The sequence below is a fragment of the Tenebrio molitor genome, chromosome 3 (assembly GCF_963966145.1).
Source record: "Tenebrio molitor chromosome 3, icTenMoli1.1, whole genome shotgun sequence".
Classification (NCBI taxonomy): Eukaryota; Metazoa; Arthropoda; class Insecta; order Coleoptera; family Tenebrionidae; genus Tenebrio; species Tenebrio molitor.
Window position 1 is genome coordinate 24,152,636 of NC_091048.1, and position 23,462 is coordinate 24,176,097.

The 23,462-nt window shown below is 36.4% G+C and overlaps 1 protein-coding gene across 2 annotated transcripts in view; it reads left to right on the forward strand.

Annotated features, from left to right (window-relative positions):
* Positions 1 to 23,193, forward strand: part of LOC138127067 (uncharacterized) — a 28,346-nt gene extending 5,153 nt beyond the window's left edge. The window contains exons 2-4 of one of the 2 annotated variants that reach the window (XM_069042929.1): positions 9,360 to 9,596; positions 21,632 to 22,413; positions 22,691 to 22,846. In XM_069042929.1, the coding sequence (XP_068899030.1) occupies positions 9,360 to 9,596; positions 21,632 to 22,413; positions 22,691 to 22,712 (1,041 nt within the window). In that variant the 3' untranslated portion in view covers positions 22,713 to 22,846. Of the gene's footprint in view, positions 1 to 9,359; positions 9,597 to 21,631; positions 22,414 to 22,690 lie in introns of both variants that reach the window. The other variant, XM_069042928.1, reaches the window with a different exon arrangement.
* The last annotated feature ends 269 nt before the right edge of the window (positions 23,194 to 23,462 follow it).

Genomic DNA, 23,462 nt, shown 5'->3' on the forward strand with positions numbered 1-23,462 from the left:
GGGGTAGCAAACAAAAGGGAAGCTGTGCTGGTCTACAGTTATTAAGAACACTTACGTTAATAATTGAGAATGTTATTAAGAAATTTTACTGCCTAGTTCTCAACATCAGTAAAATATGACATTATACTGCTGGATTGATAATGCTGAAGTGTCACTTCCTTGCCATGGCATCTGACGAGCGGCAGATAAAGTAAACTAGCTAAGTCATTTGAAATTCCTAACTCAAATTTTAACAAATTCGTTTCTTAATCTGACATATTGAAAGCTGAAGTGAATAAATAAGATTTAATCAAAAAACTTGTACATAATTGCAAAACATACTTACAAAATCTACCCAAGTTAAAACTGGTTGACAGACGAATAATTATTTTGAAAAAAATCGGATTTTATTCACAGTGTTTTTTATACAGCGTGATCAACAATGACTGAGTCTGTTGGCAATGAAACAATTGAAAAATATTGGTGTTTTTCTGTTTCGTAATTGGCACTGACCGGATGTTTTAACTTGACACGACATAAAAAAATTAGGTTATGTCGGGTATGTTCATGTCATTACAAAAATGACCCTTTGATGGTAAACGTCAAATTCGCCTGTTAACTCTGTCAAAGCTGACAACCGGAAATGCGTTTAGATTACAGTGGTACCAAAATCATTCAAATTTTCATTGTTACCAACAGATTCAGTCATTCTTGATCACGTTGTACTATACTAAGGACAACGTAACATTTTATCTGCCCCGCCCATTTCATTTTCTTAGTTACCAATCAAATAGGTTGTTAAGACGACCTGATTTACACAGTAAAAATTTCTGACATTCGAATTGTCTTAATGACATTTTATTTTTTAGAACCTAAAACAATAATTGTGGACAGCAAAATTCTAACCTTAACTTTTTTACGTGGCAAATGTGATGAAAAGTTGTACAGATTGAATATGGCTTTGATTCTGATTGGTCAATTTTAGTGGGCGGAGCAGATAAAAAGTTATAACGGCAATACTAGTCACAGTCATAGTAACGCTTCAAAACGAGCTACATTAATTTATCAGTCTACCCAATCTTCTACCTTAAAATAATTCCTGCTTTCTTAACATTTCATAAATAATTTGTTATGAACGTTCGAAGAAAAAATAGTACATATATGTTTTATGTGCTTTGACTGGTTTGTCTACCTCACTTCGTTTGCCAGCTACAGCACATAAAACTTCATTTTTGCTCCTAGTAACATAATACGAGTATACTATTTTGCAACATTTGTAATGAAATATAAATTTGTTGTGTGTTTCTCTCTTGGTTTATTTAATTTTCGTTATATTTTTATTATTTGATATTTTAAGAGATAGATCGAAAATGGAAAATGAAAATACATAATTATGAAATAGAAATCTCGATACGAGAAAGAACCCAAAGGAATTTAGTTTTTAATGCAGATATGTTTTCTTTACCTCTCGTAGGGATAAATTAAACTTTTATTTATTTCAAATTTAATTACTTGTTATCACAGAGAAAGAACTGACAAATTTTAATCTCCACATTCACAGAAACGTGTTTCTTAAGTTTTCATTAATGCAAATGTGTTTGTTTACTTTTCCTCGCTTGGTTGATTTCATTTCTGGTTTTTTTTTTCTAATTATATTAAACCTACATAATTCTCATGATCATTGTAAAGAGATGAATCAGAAATTAAATTACATACCGGGTGGGGCATCGTATACGCGCACGCGAGAAATCGCGACTTCTAATTGAATAAAATTGTCGAAATTTTTCAGACTTACCCGGCTATTGGTAAGGTACATTTCATAATTTTTTGATATTTTTTCACTTACAAACAAAGCCAAAAAAAAATAAAATGTAAATTTCAACCAAAAAGTCAAATTCTGATTTTTATACTAACCTACCCAGATTCACTTCCTATAATTATTTACGAAATCTACGGAAAAAAATACCAATTAGATTTTGAATTAAACGCAGTTTTACATTTCAACTTTCAAAATCATTTTTATTTATGACCTGCCACTTGTGCTATCGTAAATTTAGGTGACAATGAAAACTGTCAATTTTATGGCAAAAAGGTTTAAAACGGTCGGCTATACCTTTGTTGGGAAATTATACCATTGTGCCGTAAATCACCCGTCTGGTTTACGTTTAAATAAAAAAGCGAATTATTTAGCTAACCAAGTCAAAATTTGTAATTGTGCCACCAGGGTTTGATGGGCTAGCAGATACAGATTCATTTAGTGTAAAAACTTTATAGGTAAATTAACAGTTAATTTCAGAAAACTAATAAAACTGTTACGGCCTTATTTATTAACAAAAAATTTTTTTTAAATTTTCAAATAAACCTTATCAATAATTAGTCAGGTATATAAAATTTGGCCAATTTTATTTAATTAGAAGTCGCGATTTCTCGCGTGCGCGTATACGATGCCCCACCCGGTACATACAGTGCGCCCAGAAATGTGGTAGCAACTTTTACACAAAGTGTCACAAGATGGCACTTTCGAAAAGCCAAATTTGTCCAATCTTGCAACATTCAATTTTTGAATTTTTTCAAAGAATATGTTAAGGAGGTTTTCCGAACAATTTTTACCCCCGTTTTGTGCACTAAAATTTATCGATGTTGCTCGAAGGGTTCAGTTATTCATTGAGCATAATGGTGGTCAATTTGAACATTTTCAATAAAATTTAAATTTGAATGTTTTATGTTTGACAATTCTTGACATTTATTTATCTCAATTTAGATAGCGGCGTTGCCATGCATAAAAAAGGTCTCTGTAAAAAAGTGTCATCTTGCGGGACCAATCGAAAAACTTGCTACCACATTTCTGGGCGCACTGTATTTAAAAAATAAAAAAATCAGAATAACAAAACAATTAAAAAACAGTCTTCATTGTTCAAAATATGACTCAATTGTAACGAAAAATTAATACGTTTTTATGATTAAATATAAATTAATAGGCCTATTATTGTATTCAAGTTGGAGTCGTTTATGGCTATCTATTAAAGCACTCGTGGTTTAATAGATCTCTAAGAAATTTTTTATCAATATTTCGGTGTATATTACACCAAAACTTCCAATATTAACGTTCAAATTCAACTTTTCAACATCTGTTGCAGTTGCAGATGTAGTTGCATCCGTACCTTGAATTACCTATCAATACAAAATTCCCTAGAATTTGAAAGTTTAATTTTTTTATTTAAAAATTTAAAAAAGGGTGCAAATTCGATAAAATAACATAAAAAACTCGTTTTATAAGGGCATTAGCGCACTCGTCCCATAGAAAACTCCCTACGGCTCGTTTTCTACACCTGGGACTCCTGCGCCAAATCAACTCTTATAAAACTTGTTCTTTGATATATGTACTATTTTTTAATATCTCAAGTTTCCTTTTCCTTCCCTAGTTCATATTTTTTATCAAGCTATCCTGCCCTCGCAAAGACGCAGCTCGTCTAATTCTAAGAACTAAGAAAACAATGTATATTTTTTATATTTTATCAATGCAAGGATTAAATTCACGTTCCAAGTTAACTGCGACACTACGTTGTGTGTAGAAATAAATTTCCATTTCAGACAAAGCAAATGTCGAAGTGTCGCTGACTTCGAACAGAGCAAAACACAAATGGAATTTTTTAAGAAATCCAATTTCAACGCCACTCAAACTCCCCCAATCCACTTTTCTTTCTTACTGTTAAGTACATTTATTATCAAAACGTAAAAACGGATATTTGTTTAGTTTTTATTACCGTATCAAACGTTTTATTGAAATCAATTTGAACTCGTGGGAACAGAGAACAATGAAGGGGTTATTCACCCTCGAAGTATTACTCCAAACGGTCTTCTTATTCCAACGAATAATTTTCAAGTCTCGAAAACATCTGGAGCACCTTTACCGTTATATAAAAAAGTTCTCCTTTTAATTTAAAAGCTTTCAGTATAAAGTACAAGGGTAGCTTAATTGTTTAAAGACATCTTGAATAAAGCGCAAAGATATACATTCTCGTATTTTTACTACCCCTTCGAGATATATTTTATAAAAAAATCCGGCTTGTAATTCTGAAACGTACAAGAGTACAAAAAACATGGTTGCAAAAAAGAATTCTTGCCCTTCGAACCACTTAAAAAATTCATATTTCGTTTATTGTTTCGTGTTCGTAAAAATCCCTTCAGACTTGTTCATCCCTTTTTACGATCATTTTTTGGGGGTAAATTTAACGACTTCAAACAGCTCAGTGATTCGTGTAAAACATATAAACGACCTTGCGAGTTCGAGAGTCTTAAGATGTACAAAAGATGGAAAATGTTGTGTCGGCTATGGTGAAGGAAACACAAATTATGCGGATCTGAGAGAATTTTTGTGTAATTTATGTAACAATAATGAAGTTTTTTGAATTATTGTATAATAACATTAAATCACACGAGAATAAAATCTGTAAACAAGGAGAGACGACTATTTTTAGCACCGCCGTGAGCCTCTTAATAGCAGATGTTTTATGGAATTTGCATAATAACATTATTAAAAAAAATTGTTGTGGCATATTTTTGTCATCCAATTTAAATAAATTTTTAAAACCACAACAAGCAGAAACTAATCGCTTCCGACATGCTCCCCACCGTTTGATGTTCATTAAGGAGCAAAAAAAAATTACTCAACTCAAACAAAGCCTCGGAAATGAAGAAAAAATGGAGCAAACCGCCCCGAGCGCGCATTTTCCTCGACTCGAGCGAAAACCTTGATTTATACCTTTTAACCCCCACTAGGCCGACCCTGAAGCGCTTAGGTGTGTAAAACGTTTACACAAATATTTGCATGGAATTCCTGCTCGTCGCAGGAGTTGAAAATTGAAAGTTCACGAATTTCTGATCGACCGATGACCGGCGGTGACAGTTTTTTCCTCGTCGGTGATAAAGGTTGAGAATTACGTGGCCGTCGACTGGTTTCGGCATTGTGGGTGTTCGAAATGTTGCCATATCCAGTCCAAAGACCCCCGTTAAATAATGTGACAAAGTAACTTTCTATTTTACTCGGCTAATCATGTGTATGATAGTCCGATTCTTTGACACGAATTGCGGAAAGAGAATTACAAAAACACAATAGAATGTTGCTGCAAAACCTTGGTGCTTATGGGCGCAGTTCGCGACTAACTAATGAATTGTGGTCACGTGCGCACACTTGCTGAAAAAACCTGTAAATAGAGTGACCAATGTCGAACGCCATTAACATCCATTCTGTGACGAAAATCGTGTAGGTTGACATAACGAAACCGAGAAGGTCGGCAACAGTTTTCTTTCCTGCGGAATAATGAGCTCGAAGCTGAAAGTGTTTTCCAAAACTGGACCCGCGACCGCTTCTCTGCCTATACAAATAAGACACGGTCGTCAAGACCTCGCATTTTCATTATTTTTTTTTTAACTTTGACACAACAATAACAATAATAAGTGTGTCCTTATTAATCGAATAATGAGCTTGGAAATATTCGCTCGATAATTAGTAAGCAAATCAAATGTTGACGGAGTGGAGGTCACTTCCATGAATTGACTTATTTCCAAGTTAAACAAACGATGAAACACTGGAATGGAATGAGTAAACTGAAAGGTTGAAATTACATTGTTGAAGACTCTCATCCGTCCAAGTTCCACAACGTTTAAAAAAAAATCTGATCACATTTCCTGCGGCAAACAAACAGCAGTTATTCATTGCATTCCATTTAATTTCAAATTTAAATATTGAAAGCAAAGCGTTTTTAATACTAGTGCAGATCTTTATTAACAACTTGATTAACTCTGTGACCACTTTTCTAAATTATCAACCTCACATACTGAATTAGAAAAAACAAGGAACCTAATAAATAAAAATCAATTTTGGGGTAGTCCAGTGACGTCTTTTACTGATATGTAGGTTAAATTAATTTGAAATGTGCTGCTGCAATTTGCAACATTATCTGAAAGAAGGAATATGTGTTGATGAAGGACATAAAGTAGGTAGATCACCACGTCTTTGGCAGAGCAAAAGGAACTCGTTTGAAACGCTGAACATAAAGTTGGCGTCTCTCAACGAAAACTATCTAGAAAATGTGGAGTTTCATGTGCACGTGCATACGTTATGCGACAACAAAATATAATTTAGATTACAATAAAAGATAAAGAGCACTCGAGTACAACTTGCAGACATTCCTCAACAGTATGAAAGATTGAGAGTTGAAATTTTGAGAGGAAAATGACGAATCTCTCTTTTTCCCATCACAATTTGGCTGGAAACGATGGATAATGAGAATGTTGCAGAAAAATTTACATAAAAAGAAGAATCTAAGAAAAAACTCTTAGACCTGCCTAATGTTTAACTTATAAAAAGAGTAATATTTTGTAAATGAACAACATTTAATGTGAGGCTTTCGTACGATTAGAAGGAATTTCTATCAATCTTAACACATTATACTCTTCTACTACTTTCAAGCTTTTAAGCTGATTATTATCTTTTATAACAGACAAAATTTATATCTACGTATGTATCTCTTGGGCACTTATAACTAAAAAACTACGAGAAGTAACGGATGACTATTAAAATTTTTACTTAGGGTTGGCTATGGATCATTCTTTGTTTTCCGTTGCACCTTAGACACTGACAAGTTTGACATTTCAATAAATGTTTTCAATTGTACTGACTGACATTTGTCGTTCGTTCTTGCGTGTGTCTAAAGTAACAGAAAAAATAAAAACTCGTTCAAAGCCAACTCCAAGTGAAAATTTTAATAGTCACCCGTTATTTTGATACGATCTTCACTGGGGTTTTTTTTAACTAAAGTTGTAAAAAAAAACCGTTGCACCATCTTGCAAAATGGCTGAGTATAAACCAGAAAGATGAAACAAGTTGTAGAATTTCTGTAGTAAGCATTCAGAGCTGCAGTGGGTTTACCACCCATCCTAAAGTAAAGTTCGTTGATCTAAATTTGTCACGGTGATAAGTTATCAATTCTTTTATGTGTGAAAGTATTGCAATTACATTTAGGTGCTTTAATTCGGTACAACTGTTTTATTTAAAAATTCTTCTGATTTTATATTTACACATCATCTCATAACGTAATACATAACTTACGTCACAATTTATATACTTATTGTAAAAACGTTTTAGATGTGGATTGTCAAAGTCAAGGTCATTTGAAACTTATGATTGAACTGTACGTTAGTGAGAAATCTGTCATAAATTCCAAATACCGGGTGATTTTAAATGATTGTGACTTTTTTTCTTAAGTTGGGAACATTTTTCATAAATTATTTTGGCAAACTTGATACCTTAATCAACACATTAGCGTACGTACATCATTTTGACATTTTATGTATTAATAAATTGTGTCAAATAGGCGAGGACGCCTATGTTTATGTCAACTATCACATTAAAAAGCAGAATAACCAACAATAATATTACCAACCTATGAAAAAAAGTCACTTCATTTAAAATCACCCGGTACCTTACAAGCGCACCTAGTTACTTTTCCTGGTAGTGCCAACTTAACGACAAGTCCCCAACCCACATTTATAACGTTCCGACTATATTGGGTGATTCAAAATGATTGTGGCCAAGAATGGCAACTATGTATGAAAATGTATGTGGCAACTGTGTGGGTAGGGTAGAGTTGATATTTCTTTGACAGTTCATAGTCGCGCAATTTTGAAAACTGCAAATCAGTGTGTAATGATATCAAAAAAATCAAATGCACGCTTATGAAATGTCATACAAATGACAACTCTACCTCATCCACACAGTTGCCACATAAATTTTCGTACATAGTTGGCATACTTGGCCACAATCATTTTGAATCACCCAATAGTTTCTTCTTACTATATTATTCGTTTTTTCTTTCGCCAAACATCGAAATAATTTATTGGCCTGGACCTGCGTCAAAACAACCTTGCTCAAGGACAGTTTTACGTGGCCTGTAGAAAAGTGAGTGATCATCTCAACTTGCAAAGAGGAAAACCAAAAATGTAGTTTGCAAAGAAACCCTTAGGTACATGAAAAAGTGAACAAACAACCTTTGTAATTAATTAATAAACAGAATAAAACGAAAATACACCATTTTTATTGTATTGTCTTAAATTAAAAAAAAAAATAATGAACCCAATAAGAAACCCTGCAACACGCCGAAATCACCGTTCCAGATGTGGTCAATAAAGTCAATAGGTTCATGAGGTCAACAGCCGGAACGGATTTAAATAAAAAAAATACATCTGAATAAATTTAACAAAACATTAATGCAACAAAAAGTTTTTATTCTTAATCTCTTTTTTTCCTAATTAATCTTGAAGAATGCTGTTGAGGCTGGGGCCACTAATCACGACAACTTTTTCAGCAAGTTGCTTTTCGAAATTCATGCAACGGAGTAATTGTTCGTAGCAGATTTTATTCTTCCAGAATATTTCATTTTAGATAAGACCCGAAATCTTTTAATGGGTTTGGGCTCGGCCACATTTGCTGCATTGTTCTTTTTGTAAACAAAATCGATTCACCGTGGGCGTAATGTGAGGAAGCCATATGTGACAAAAAGGGCAGATCACGTCCAACGATTAAACAAAAATCAAGCTCATTTTAATGCATTAATTATTGTTCTTTCGTAAATAACAGATTCTCACACATTACTTTCTTCGACAATGATTTGTGACACCAGAGAATTTTTTTTTAATTTCTTCTTAAGCTCAGCTAGTATGGGGGACCTGTATTTTTAGCGCAGCTGTTATTCTATTATTCTACATTTTATTTTTGTATTTGTGTTTCATTCTTTAAAATAATAATAATAATAACAACAACGCTGCTCCTGATTTTTTTCTTCCTTATTTTTAGACTCCCTGTAATATAAGCTTTTCAAAATTCTTGCTTTTAAAAAGTTGGACGTACATATTGAATTTCTTTGACAAAATAAGATTTCGCTTGAAACGTACTTCTTGTTGCAGCACTTGTGCTTCCTCCTCTTGCACAAAAACGGTCAAATAAACCGATTAAATTTTCTACAACGCATTATTTGTAAACACTCGAGCCATTCCATTATTCTGCATGGTAACAGTTAATTTCTTCCGCCATTTACTGCATTATAAAATTGCAATTAAGCTGCACCCGACTGAACTGTTCCAAGATCTTAAAAGTTTCAAATCACTGTAAAGGCGACTGTCGTTAAAAGACAAACACTCGAGGATAGCACCGTCGAGGAAATCGCCTGTTTTCAGACAATTAGCACTCCAAAACCTGTTAAATGGAACCGTCTTGAGCTAAGTGGCGTCTTCCGGTTGATCACATCGCTGACAAAACCGCACCATTACCGAAACCTTTCGTCTTCGTCTCATTTATCTTACAATTCGTCTTTGTCTGCCAGGTCTGGGGCCAACTCGTCGACACCGACTTCATCCCCCAGGTCTCCGCCACCTGCAAGGCCGGCCACATGCACATCAGAGTCGCCTTCAACAACAGCTTCTCCGGAGCCGTCCACGCCCGGGACTACAGGACGCCCCCTTGCATGGTCCACGGGGACGGCAGCAAAGCTGTCACTCTGGACATCAATCTGTTGGCCCAGCAGGGAGCCAGCGATTACTGTGGGCTGCTCGTCAACAATGTGAGTTGCATCACAATCTGTATACTTGGGTAAACGCGTCAAGGATGAGTCGCCTTCCACAATAGGGAATAGACGGCTCATCGCGGGTTTGTGACACGGATGTGTGTATCAGGGGAATTCGTTAGCGCAAGGTGTTGTCCAAGGCTGTGAAGGTGTGGAAGAGGTGGTTATCGAATTTAATTGGACCTTTTACCACTCAAAACGCTACATTGTTATTAAACATATTAAAAACGAGACGAAAAAAGATTTTCCTTTCACTGCCGCTATCGCTTCAATATCAATAACTTTTTGCTGCGCAGGGAACCAATTACATCGGTGGTAATTGCAGAGAGTGGTACCCACTCTTAAGGGAGTAAAAGTGATAAAAGTTTTGGACAATAGAGATATGCGGAGAATGATAATTTTTTATGAAATCGTTCTCCGTTCTGAATCATTTTTAACACGTCCAATTTGAAGAAAAATTTGCTCACTTTTGAATCACTGTAATAAATGTACCGACAAGAACTAGACAGAGAATTCAAAGAATTGTAATAATCCAGATTTTTTATTCACCGTGAGTCGACTCTCGATGACGCCGACTCTTTTTATCAATTCTTTCATTGGAAAACAATTAAAATAAATTATGCTTCGACGAACGAGGCGTTCTACTTGTCAAAACTGTTACATAACGATCGTGAAATTCCGATTGCCAAGTTAGCAATAAATTGCTGGCAAATCAGCTAATTTGACAGTTGAAATTGTTGCAGAAAAATCCTAAACATTTATTTATCATCTAGGTGAGAAGATTAATTGTCGGTGAAAAAAATGTAGGTTGTGTGAGCAATCCGATTCGAGAGATATTAGCGATATTTGTGCAGCGGTAGAGAATGGCACTCATTATTTCATTTATTTCTAAACAGTGTGGAAGTGTTTGTTAAACTAAATCTAATTCACATTCCTTTGTTGATCACGATACCGTATTAACACAATTACAAATTCCTTTCGAATTGTTATGAATTTTATTGGCGCATTGTTGTCTTGTCACGAGCTAAAACTGAACGCTTTACCCACATTATTTTAAAATATCTTAATTAACTTACATAACGTTCTTTTAAAATTATTCGACGTTAAAAAACACCAAAGTATTTAGAAAAGTGAACGATTATGTTGCACGAAAGCATTCACTAATCAAACCAGATCCAGAGAGAGTAGCTTGCGATTCAACGAGAGTTAATGGAATTAAATTTGCAAGGAAAAGATCCGCTTCAAAGTGGATTACATTATTTACCAGGTCTCGGGTAAGAATTACTAACGAATAACAACTGTCCAATTGTTGTGCCCGTCGAAGGTCGGTAACACCTCTAGATATACAAAATTTTTATTTTTTACATACTTATCTGTCCGATTTGCAAATTGTCATCGGTGGGCGACTTTCGTATAAATACAAGTGACGTAAACCGTTGCCAAAAGTCCTGCATCGATACAGAACTTGAAACAATCCCCTTGTGCAGCCGCGTCCAAATATGCAAAGCGCGTAGGCTTGACCATGCTCCACGTACTGTGACGTAGATGCATAACTTCAGCTTTGGGTGTTCACGTCCACGCCCTGTAATGAAATGGCTTAATAATGTTACTTCTGCGGGTATAAATCTCCTGGAACGCAGAACCACTTAAATTTCATATAATCAAAGCCAGCACAACCCGTTATTGTCGACGAGAATACAAAAAAAATTGATACAATGACAAAGCACGGCCTCGTGCGTGAAGATGACACGCCGTGTCCCATTTGAGAGATTTCAGGGTTGCTGCCTCAAAACCAACATGCGTAATCTTTGCATTAATAGAGAGTGATCCTGTTACCATAAGTGTTGAGCACATTTATGGTGACAAGATAGAGGCGAATAAGAGAACGTGCGATTGGTAATAAGTGAATTAATATGCGGTTCTTGTTGACTGAAATTGTTAGGTGGGATTTGTTCAGGTGAATCAGTCGTTTAGTATCATGGAAATGTCAATAACAATTATCGCGTCGCTAGGAAAACAAATAAAATACTAATTAATACAAGGAACAAGGTGGTTAATTCTTCACGGGCTGAAACATTGGATTCAATAAATCATTAACTCGAACAAACCTCCATTCCGTTTCCTGCGTTAATTCGTCAAAAGGGAAGAAATAAAAACTTTAACTTGACCTGACTGTCAACTTGTCAGTCAATGACAGGTGTGCCAACCTAACAAATCTGTGCACCCCAGATAGCTGAGTCAAGGCAAGAGTTGCAAAATTCATCTTGTTGTGCAAAATAAAGAAAAAATAAAAACCAGCTGAGATCCAAGACCTTGGAGTTCTTTCAATATTAATAGAGCTGCCCATTTAAAAGTGTAGCAGGTGTGATATGTTAAAGACGTGGACACACAAGCGACGTTTTCGTTATTTCAAGCATCATTATTTAACATTTTCAATGATGCCATCCACGTTCTTGATGCTTGACATTGTAGCATTGTACTAAAAGTTGTCATTTGACCAGCCTTAACCTAAAATTTACGCACACTTGACAAACAAAATTTACATCGATTAACGACTCGATTAGCGACAAAATGTGTCTTTACCATTGTCAAAGTTTATTTTGAAATCGTGAAATCAGAATAAAGCCATTACACAATTCTAAAGCGATGTTTTGTGAGTCACGTGACGCACACGTACCTTTTCACAAATCACGGTTGTTAATTTGAGCAACGCGTACGTGCATGAATACAACGTAAGCTTGTTTGCATAGATGAGAAAATAGATATGTAACACAACTCATGATTGATAATAAAAAAATAAACATAAACATAGGATTTGAACAGAGCGACTAACTAATACCTGGGACTTTTTGTTTGTTGCGTTTGTTAGGTTGCATCATTACAATTCTAATTACAATGTTTACATTGTTTTGTTTGAACAAAAACCAATTGTGACACTTGTCAATTGTAACAACAGTAACGAAATGACGTGCGATTGATTAGTGATTGGTTTTTTAACGTTTTGATGGTTTTTAGGTAGACGACGAGATGCGACGAGTAAGCGCACGTTTTTATTTTGCACTTTCATCGGAGTTCCAATTAACCGGCGGGCGAATTTGTGTCCTAACCTCACTTCGTGACAGCTAACCTTAATTGAATTTTTGCCAAGTTTGTTTGCATTGATCGGTGGCGAAGTTATTGTGTAGTATGAACGTGAGACGATGAATCTGTCAGATTTAGTGATATCTGTGGGCAACGCGTCATGAAAAATAAAATGCTAAGCCGAGGGTCGATGCCGGGCGTCCCATTCCGCACGTCACTCTCAGGGTTGTGCTCGAAATCGACAAATAACATAATTCTTGCACTAATACCTCGTGATCTCGTCGGCGTAAACGCGGAGAAAGGTGAAGGCGGAGGTATCGATTTCTCGGATACGTCTGTTGATTGATAACGTGCAGAGCTTATTGTTGGAAAGATGGACGAGTGACTGGGGAGAGGAGCGAAAATAATTGTTTCGTTTCCTTAACCTGCCGTTTGTTTGCTTATGAGATAATGCCCCGAACGAGGTCTGAAAAGGAGCGCCGGAAAAAACCGTTCATTCAGATGCGATCGGAAATTTTAATTGCATGCCATCGATTAAATCGCCATTTAATGATATTGTAGCCTTGCTGGATACCGATCGGCAGATCCTGTAATTTAATTGCCGTATTAATCCTGTGTTCTCACAGCTTTGCAGGATGGTCGCGACTTTTTGCGGCCAAATCGAACAATTAATGAACCGAATAATAACCGAATCTGGCGAGCTTTCGGTCAAGTTTGACGCCGGGAAAACGATTAATCGCCGCTTTTTCAACACCTCAAAAACTTTCGAAACGTTTGCGATTGGAAGTAATGGCGTGTTGCGGTGAGAACCAACAAAAAAAAAAATGGATTCAATTAAAGGAGGTGCCGCAGCATTTCAGCGATAACTGCAAGGCCAGATGTAATTATTGCGTTTAATCCCGGAGAATTTCGACTGCAAACGCTAGCCTTGGAGCTGGACAGTTTCTCCGAATGCGTGGGCAAAATTTGAACTTCCACGTCGAAAAAATCGAAGCGGTTCTTGTTTCGCTCCAGATAATTTATGCGATCGATGGTATGAGCGATTAAGACCCAACAGAGATACTTCGCCGTTTCCAGGTCTGCGTAAAATTAGACAAACCGCAATTGGATACAATGTCGAGTAAGCGCCACTAGCTGAATCGTAATAGTTATTTAAACATTAAGGGAGGTAACTAATATTTACCTGTCGAGGACAAGTTTGCCCCCGAGCGATAGCGAGGGGTAGCAATAGAGTCCGAGACTGGTTAAATTAGTTACCTCCCGAATTGTTTATAATATTTTTTCCACTCTCAAAGTTATTTTGAACTGCATACTTTCTTTTTGATGAATTTATTTGAAATATTTGAATAAAATATTAGTATGTCTGTTGCCGGTTGCTACGACTTTCATCACACAAAACGTCAATATTAAAAGCGTCGTGTCAAAAGTTTGTAAAATGAATTTGAACAAAATTAAAAGAGAAATGGAAGTTGCTGAGGCTGCAAACGCTTCATGTTCCTTCCCCCTGCCACAGAAATCGAATAAACGTTACCATAAGGCATATTAGTGTTTTGTTTGGTTTAATTTTTGTCACTTATTTCCCCGAGGGAGGTAAGTGGTTACTTACATCCCGTCGTTAATAGTAACCAACGGTAGGTCAAAAAAGTTGTACCTACATCCACCAAATCAATGTCATAACAACGTACTTACCATGTAGAGAGTGGAAAAAATAAAACTGTTACACAGTAATTTTCGTTTTACGGTTTCAGACTATCATTTCAGATTTTAGCTTCGGCTCGCCGCTCATACAATAGGGAAACTTATTACAAATAATAAATTAGTGTCAGTTTGAAGTTTGCGGCGGATTTTCGTGGTGAAAAGAGCGTCGCAGTTGAGCCAGTCAACCGCGAGTCGGGAAATTGCGTAGAACTTTTATTCGATAGTTGGGATGTTTAGGGTGACCATTTCGTTGCTATATTGTGAAACGATGCTAATACCTGTGCATTTGTAAACCGGCCTGTAATAATAAACCGTTAAATATTAAAATAAAACTGATTTGTAGCCGCTTCTACTTCTTTCGCATTTACTAGAGAATGCGAAGAAGCAATTAGTTGTCCGAGATGGTTGTCTAGATGTGACCCCTATCAATAAAGGCCGTTCAACACCTGCGCCCCTCCGGCTTATTTACGTACAATAAAGACTCGCCTGCATGGACATTTTTTCTATAAAACATTCGCGCGACAGCCCAACCGGAAAATTTTACCACAAATCTTCTCCGTTGTATAATAACAGCATTGTCCATGCCAATAACTATGACATTATTCATGGGCTAATAGTTCTTTTAATGGCCTTTGTCTCAGGCGCAAAAACTACTATCGGTGAAGCAGTTGTGCCATTTTTATTTTGCAATCTTCCCGCGTAGGTTACGTCAATTTGCCGACTGCAATGACCTTAGAGAGTCGGCGTGGGCACGTTGCCTAATCCGGAGGGCGTCGACGAATTTTTCTTTTTTTCAAGGAGTGCGAAGGAGGCACAGTTATGGATTAGTTTGAATGCACGCTCGTGACTTTACTGTTGATGTCATTAACTGTTTTTGCAATTCCGGTGTCACACTTCTCCAACACACATTCTTGGGCTTATACGGAAAATTGCGCACGTAGGAGGCTTCACACATTTTCAAGTCAGGATCGAGACGGATACGACTCGATTACAGAGTGCTGCGAAAAATTGAGCAGCTACTGAGTAAAAAAAAATGCAAAAAAGGCAAAAACAAGAAGATTAGTTTGATGACACTGTAGATGTGTTGCGGTGAGGAACAAATAGTTTCTCACTTGGCAAAGAAAAATTGTGAAGTCGACAATGTCAAGGATTTTGTCAAGGCATGAGAAACAAGGAACTGCTACATCTTCAGAAGCTCATTGTTTAGTTTATGAGGAAAGGTGGAATTCAGAGAAGTGCATTTATAATATTTATGTACGGGATCTTAATATCTTTCAACTAGAATAAGAGCGGCACATCAAAGCTTATTTCAAACTTCAAGTAACATTACGAAGATTATGTGTTCAAAATTCGCTCTTTTGTATAAAGGGGTTCAATAAAGAAGAGCAATACCTCAAAGTCGGTGAAAAATATCTCTGTTGAATTTGAGTGGAATTCTCGTTCTCGCTGACGGAACTGGTGGCACACCCTAATGGCATTCCTGGAAGAAATTATTTTTGTTGAATGGACAGGTTCAGTCTTTCACTCTTAAGACTAAAAAATTAATGTTTATTAAATACATAGTGTGGCAAGCCAGTGAGGAGGAAATTAATGTGTCGAAAGTTTTTACTTCCGAAAGACAATGATCAAGTAGAACAAAGAATGCATTAAAAACAGATTAATTTGTTTTATTGCTTGAGTGACATAATGTCCTGTTTGGGTTACGCGTGCTTGCCTCATATTACACGGCCAAAGACATTGAGGAGTGAAGATCCAACGTATCGAATTTATTTAAAAAAAGAGAGATTTGGATCTTATTTAAATTTAAAAAAGAATAAAACCGACGAGAATCAAGAACTTGTTTTAGAATATGAAAATCATTCGTTTTAAAAGGTTTCATGGCTAGTGGTCTATTTTTAAAAGTGTTCAACAAAACATTGTTTTGACTGGAAATAAAGGATTTTATGAACTAGCCACGATTGAGTCTTAAAATTATTTGTTTTTCTTTATTTAAAATCATTTCAGTCGTTTGCTGACCACACCTTGTTTTTGACCTATTTGTAAAGCGCAGTTCTTTTGTTACAAAATGTAAAAATATTGAATTAACGTCGACAAACAACAAAAACATTAAACGTCGAAAAATTATAATTACAAAACAATTTGGACATACTTGGTAGTTCTGAAATCATTCTCACTGTTGTGTGTCCTTTTTAATTAACGGAGTAGAAAATTGAGCTTCTGAATTTTTAGTAAGCACGTTAACTAACACATTTCGATCACGTCTTTTGAGACTCTTACACAAATGGCTGCAACTTTATCTCTACAAATAAAACATCCATCGTTTATTAGATTTTTGAAGCATAAAATAGTTATTTTAAGTCCACAATTTCTTCTAAATCATCTAAGGTCTGGCATGGTAAAGGCAAAGTTATTGTTTCTTCTTAAAAAAACTGCAATTGTTTCATTTCTGCAGTAACTGATGTCTTGATTAAAAGCACTAAGGATCTCGTGCCACACGAAAGGAAAAGATATCTGAACTACATTTTTTTCTTGAATTTATAAATATATTGATTGAATGAGAAATCTGGTTTTGTTTCCATTTTTATTTTAAAATAAAATAAAATATGGGCAAGTGTTAAAGTTTCTAAAATAGACCAATGGTATTATACAGTGAGATTAAATTGCAACAAATATGTGGCTAAAATTCAAGGAGGAATCAAGATCGTTACAAATGTCCAAATTAAAATGTCGTTTCCTCCAATAAAATACAATGTGATCAAAAAGAAAACAAACCAGAGCAGGCGTTTCAAATTATCGGTCATTTCGGAGCGAAATCCTATGGAAATAAGAAATAAGCGTTCAATGCATGGGCGCAAACAATTTGCGGTCTCAAACGCCACTTTATAATAAATAAATATCTCATGAATTGTAGACGTTGGAACTATAATTGTGCATTTTATTATTATTATCTGATAATGGAGAAAATATATAAAATAAACAAGAGCAACGTTTTACATTCGTAAGAATGGGTAATTTACCAGCTTTATTGCCAAACGCGACGCCACTGGTAAATTGATTTTTCGGTGAAATGTCAAACAAACGTCAGTTTTATAGCAACGGTGCCGATGCTAACCTTGAAAAAAGTTTTCGATTTCGGCAAAGTTTACGGATGTAATTATAAACGAAAATTATCCCAGAATAAGTGGTTATTCACGACAGGGGTATTTCTAAATTTCTTTTTGCCGTAACCCATTATACACATTACAACAATATCTTGATTTCAAATTTTCAAAATAATTATATCTGAATCCACGATGGCTCTTAGTTTTGTTTTTTTGACGTTAAAGCAAAAAATCTTTGACAATTCGGGAAATTTGTTTTTACAATAACGACGAAAAGACTGGCATACTGCTCATTGAATTTTGATTAAATACAGGTTATCTGCCAATCTGACATTTCTGACAAATCTATCCCATCCTATTGAGTTCTAATTGAAAACAAATAACACATTTCATTTAGTAGTTACTGCCATTGGTATTGTTGGTTGCGGCAAAATAAAAATTCAGAAGTTTGTACCTACCCCTCTCGTGAATAACCCTGTATGTGTACGATTAAGCTGAGACGGAGGTTTCGATAAAACAAACGATGAGGTAGCACTCTTGATTTGTTTTCTTGTTGATCACTCTGTATATCGAACATAAAAATTAAGTACACATTTTTGTAGAAAAGGTTGTTGCTATATTCTTCGTTTGCTTCATTTTTTTTTTTGAGAATTAAAAATTGACACGAAATCCTTCTAACATAAATAATTAAATACACATATTATGTATTTATGATTTAGTTCCACTGTGGTGAGTTCGAAAGTTATGCTGGCGATAGTGATACCAACATTCTAAACACACTTCTATAATAAAATACCGCATGCTTTTGTCAAAATTTTAATAAGTACTCTCTCAGGTGCAGAAAAAAATTAACGCTTTTTTTGAATGCTTTGTGCAGATGTTAAATACAGTCTCTTGTTTTTTTGTAAGTTACAAAATCTGTTTTCATCGAAATAAACGTTACTTTGTACACATTTTATAAGAATATTTTCTAACGAACATGTAGATAAAGTCAAGCTAAAACCAATTAGTACATTACAAAATTCTTACATTGTGTCATAGATATTATACCGAATTTTGATTAAAAACTGAGGACGCTTTCGAATTTGGTGGGCGCCATATGAAAAAAAAAACACTTTAAGTTAAGATTCAGATAAGCCTTCCAAATAATTACTTGTAAAGGTCAAATATTTATTCGACCTTTTATCCACAACCTGCCAATTAAACTGATTTTTCTCTTTAGTTTTTCAAACTAAACGAGTTTGTCCCACTATACAGGATGATTCAAGTTTTATCGCCCGCACGATAAACCCTATTAAAAAGTACTATAAATAACCTATGTCAACCTTTTTTGTGAAAGTGACCGCTCAATTTAATAATATATTGGGTGATTCAGAATGATTGTGGCCAAGTATGGCAACTATGTACGAAAATTTATGTGGCAACTGTGTGGGTAGGGTAGAGTTGATATTTCTTTGACAGTTCATAGTCGCGCCATTTTGAAAACTGTCAAATCAATGTGTAATGATATCAAAAAATCAAATGTACGCTCTACTTCTACCTCATCCACACAGTTGCCACATAATTTTTCGTACATAGTTGCCATACTTGGCCACAATCATTTTGAATCACCCAATATAATAATAATAGCTAAATTTTGCTCTTTAATATCAAATTTCATTGATTTCAAACACCGGCGATGTTTTCATGATTTCATGAAACAAATTTTGTCCTAAATGTTTGATAGGACTCTCAGTGAAAAACTATGTAAATTAATGTAGCCGTTATTGAATATTTAGAAATATTTACCTGTTTCATTAAAACATTTGAATTTTTAACAGAATATTCTACAGCGATATAATGGGTGATTCAAAATGATTGTGGATATATCCTACCCACACAGTTGCTACATAAATTTTTGTACATAGTTGCCAATAGTCGTTCACGATCTTTTTGGGACCGAGTTGGCTATGATTTTTTCTTTTCATGTTGGACTAACTGATTCAGTGGTGCAACTTTTTTTTCTGTCAGTATCTGTTCAACAATTTTTTGACACCGCATTGCCAGATTTATTATTTTAATATTTGTAAGAAAGTAAATGATTTATTAACTGTGTAAAAATATTTATTTTTCACTTTAGTGTAATTGCATGATAACTCCTAGGATACGAAATACGTAAACATATCCATAACAACCGGGGAATAATACAGGGCGTAATAAGAATAAGCGGGCGTAATGAATTCATAACGCCCTCATCAATTCAAAATTGCAAAGATGCCAATAAATTTTTTTTTTTTAAGAACACGTATAGTGAAAAATAAAATCTTGTATGCACCACGGCGTCACCGAATGATTACGCCCATCGAACGATATCCATCTCTCGGGCTAAAGCCCTCGAGCTGGATTCATCGTTCTCCGGGCGTAATCATCGTTGTAACGCCCTTGGTGCATAAATAGCTATTTTAATTTCCGTCAAAGGAAGAGTCAAAATTGCCAAAATAATTCTGTTACGACAAAAAGTTTCCATTAAACGCTGCTACTTCCAATTTGAAAAGGACAGACCAGATTTAAGAGATCCGACAAGAATGTACCTATTCAGAAAATATAACCTTAAACTGAAAACAACTTAACCTAACACAACAAGTGTCAATTTCCTTTAGGGAATTTAGTTATCACCGAGGTACTGCCAACAAAATCACTAGATGGTCATAGCCAACTCGGTCCAAAAAACAGCGTGAATGCCTAATAGTTGCCATACTTATCCACAATCATTTTGAATCAACCAATTTTTTGTGAATTTTAAATTGATTAGAAGTGGGTGTTTTCGGTCGAGCGGTAAAACTTGAATCACCCTGTACACTGCCAACGTTTTCACCTACCTGTTTTCATTATTCCAATCCCTTAATTATGTTGTTTTTCCAATCCATAACTTGTTTTATGATTATGTATTCAGCAGAGGTAGCCTCCAATTATTTTTTCATTAAAATGTGGATCACAGAAGCATTGCAAATAACTCACTTTTCCATTAAAACTTTTTTACATTTTAGGGGAAGCAAAAATTTTCACTCTTGCCTCAGGTACTTAACTGGCTCGACACGGCCGTGTTAATACTGAACTGATACAAGTTTAAATTGAAAATTGAATTTGGAGGTGCTGCACTCTTCATTAAAAATAACAACAAAACGTTTTTAAATCCAGACAATTGTATTTAGTAGCTTTCCTAATTTAACAAATATAAACACATTGAGTGTTCTATTTAAAATAACCTACTTAGGCTAAACTTAAGCGTTATAATGTTTTTTGTATCATATTCTCAATTTTAATTTTTTAAATGAAATTCAAGCAACATTTTTTACAACGAAAATTAAAGTTTAGCAGCATAAAAGATATTTTTTGCACGACAAAAAGCTTTATTTTAGTACTACAAAGAGGGAGTAAAGTAGTTGGTCCCTCGGGAGTAAAAGCACAGCCGACTTAGTTAATTTATTAATAGTGGGATTATTACGTTGGTGTAATGTGTCAAAAGTACATAGTAATAACGTAATGTACGAACAAGAAAATTAAAAGTACCCTTGAATGACACAATACAAAATGTTCTAAACAACAAAAACGAATACCAATTACATATTTATGTCATATTAATATTTATATTTATGTTACAATCATTGCACCCACTTATATGGACTAACGTCACGTTGCGTTAACAGTCATACACCGTCTGCACATGTTATGCAAGAAGAAAAATCCAATTTGCCCTATTTTACTGTAGATTTTTCACGATTTTTTTTTACGATTAAAGAACCAAATGCATTGCGTTGTGCAGGAAATAACATCTTTCCAGGCGACTAAAGTGCCTTTTCATCCTTCTTCTATTTATTGCCCTCGCTGAGTTGCTTGTCATAAAATATTCTATAAATTATTTTTTGAAGATACTTTTTGACTCTCTTTGTACATATGCTTTATAGGTAATAAAATTGTAAGTGTGTACTCCTAGTGCAGAACCAGCTGCGACTCAACCTTAGCTCTATTGTAATGTACATATTAATAGTCGAAGGCAAACAAGAGTTCTTTGTATGCGTTTGTGACATTTGTGGGAGGAAAGTGTAATTTTTCTTTGGCTGTACTTTCTCGTTCCTTGACCGTAAGCTCTACTAAAACCGTCACCATTTCTAGAAAACCGAGGAACGCTCCGTCCCCATCGCCGTCCGCATCCACCGAACCCTCGAACTAGCCGACGACAAATTCTACGTGATCACGTGCGGCAAAGCCGGCTTCAGGAACGCCCGGAACGAGACGTCGCTCGTATCCCTGCGCCTCCTCGACGGAAGCCGGAAGGTGACCCAGGCCGTGTACAGCAAGCCGTACACGCTCCGGGCCGAGATCTCGCGCCCCGACGGCACCTACGGCTTCCGCGTCAAGTCCTGCTTCGCCTTCAACAAGCTGAACACCAGCGTGCCCCTCATCGACGACAAGGGCTGCCCCGTCGACACCAACGTCATCAGCCCCTTCACCTACGACGAGAAGAAAGGCAGCGCCGACGCCCAGCTCAGGTCGATGTTCCGCTTCCCGGAGAGCTCGGAGGTGCACTTCCAGTGCGACATCGGGTTGTGCAGGGGATCCTGTCCCGAGCCGGTGTGCACCGAGGGGGCCCAGTCGCGCGCCTTGACCACCGACGAGGGCATCCTGATGGCCGCCACAAGCGTGTTCGTGCTGGACCCCGGAGATGCCCCGCTGGTGCAGGAGCTGTGCGACGACGGCGGCGTCCATCCTGCCTGGCTGCTGTGGCTCTGCGTGGCGCTAGGGGTCCTCTTCTTGATCATGCTGATCATCAACATCTTCCTCTGCTCGGCCATGACCTGCGCCTGCGCCAGGACAGAGATCATCGAAAAGGAGCCGAGCATCATCGAGGACTATGATCCTTACAGGTCCTGGCACGGGAGCCAGTACGGATCGAGGTAAATGGCGCGAGGGGGGCTCGTCATGTCACATTCAAGAAATAGACACAGAAGAATACCGAAATATAATTGAGTCAAAATTGAGTCTAATTAATGAGTGGGATTCGTTTTTCATTTCATTAAAATCTCATTACATTTCATGCGGTCCAGTTTCGTGATTAACATCCATGAAACGTAAAAAATCACTGAGACATGCCCATCGGTGGGGCCCACTAAAACACTAACCCTTTCGAGTATCGAGGGTTGCCGCACATTTTTTAAACGTCTGTTTACACAGCAGTGTTTCAGGTATTCGTTAAACGGGGCCCCGCAGAACCCCAAGGGCTACACTTCTGGCGGTTCCACGATGAACTCCACCAGATCGGTGTCGTCCCACAGCGACCACTACGCCATAGTGCACTCCAGGCCCGGCAGCCGCTACAAGCACCGGGGGCCACCCTCCCACGTGGGCAGCCACTACAGTGGGAAGTAATTGTGTTCACCGTCGACAAACTCTCGAACAAGTGTAGCATAAGTTCCAATAATAAGTGCAATTACCATGTAACGAAAAACGATATTGATACGACGTACGCCATGTACGAAGATAAACATAATTGTTTTGTTTACCGATAGTTGCGTAACATGCAAGTAACGAAGCCGTCCGTAAGGGATTTATCCAGTTTAACAATAGCGTTAGCTTTACGATTTAACTGTAGCTTTAATTTTGTAAATTCTAAAACTGTGGAAATTGTTGTAAAGAGAACTGATTAAAACTTATTGTAAATACAAGTTATTTTGCAATTCGGTACGATTATTAACATTCCAACTGGGGGTGGGACAAGGACTCGTCAGGTCGGAGCACTGCAAGAACCATTAGCGTGGTTACGGCCGTGTGGGTTCCTGCAACTTTCCATAATTGTCGTCGATAAAGTAACGGTCGATACAGACGAGTCGTATAAGATATTCGTCCGTTATTTCAAGTGCGAGGCGAAAGTGATGGGCTTAATAAAAGAAATAGCTTTCACGTGTCACGTTTGATGCTTGTTCAGATAACAACAGAAGATTTGAAT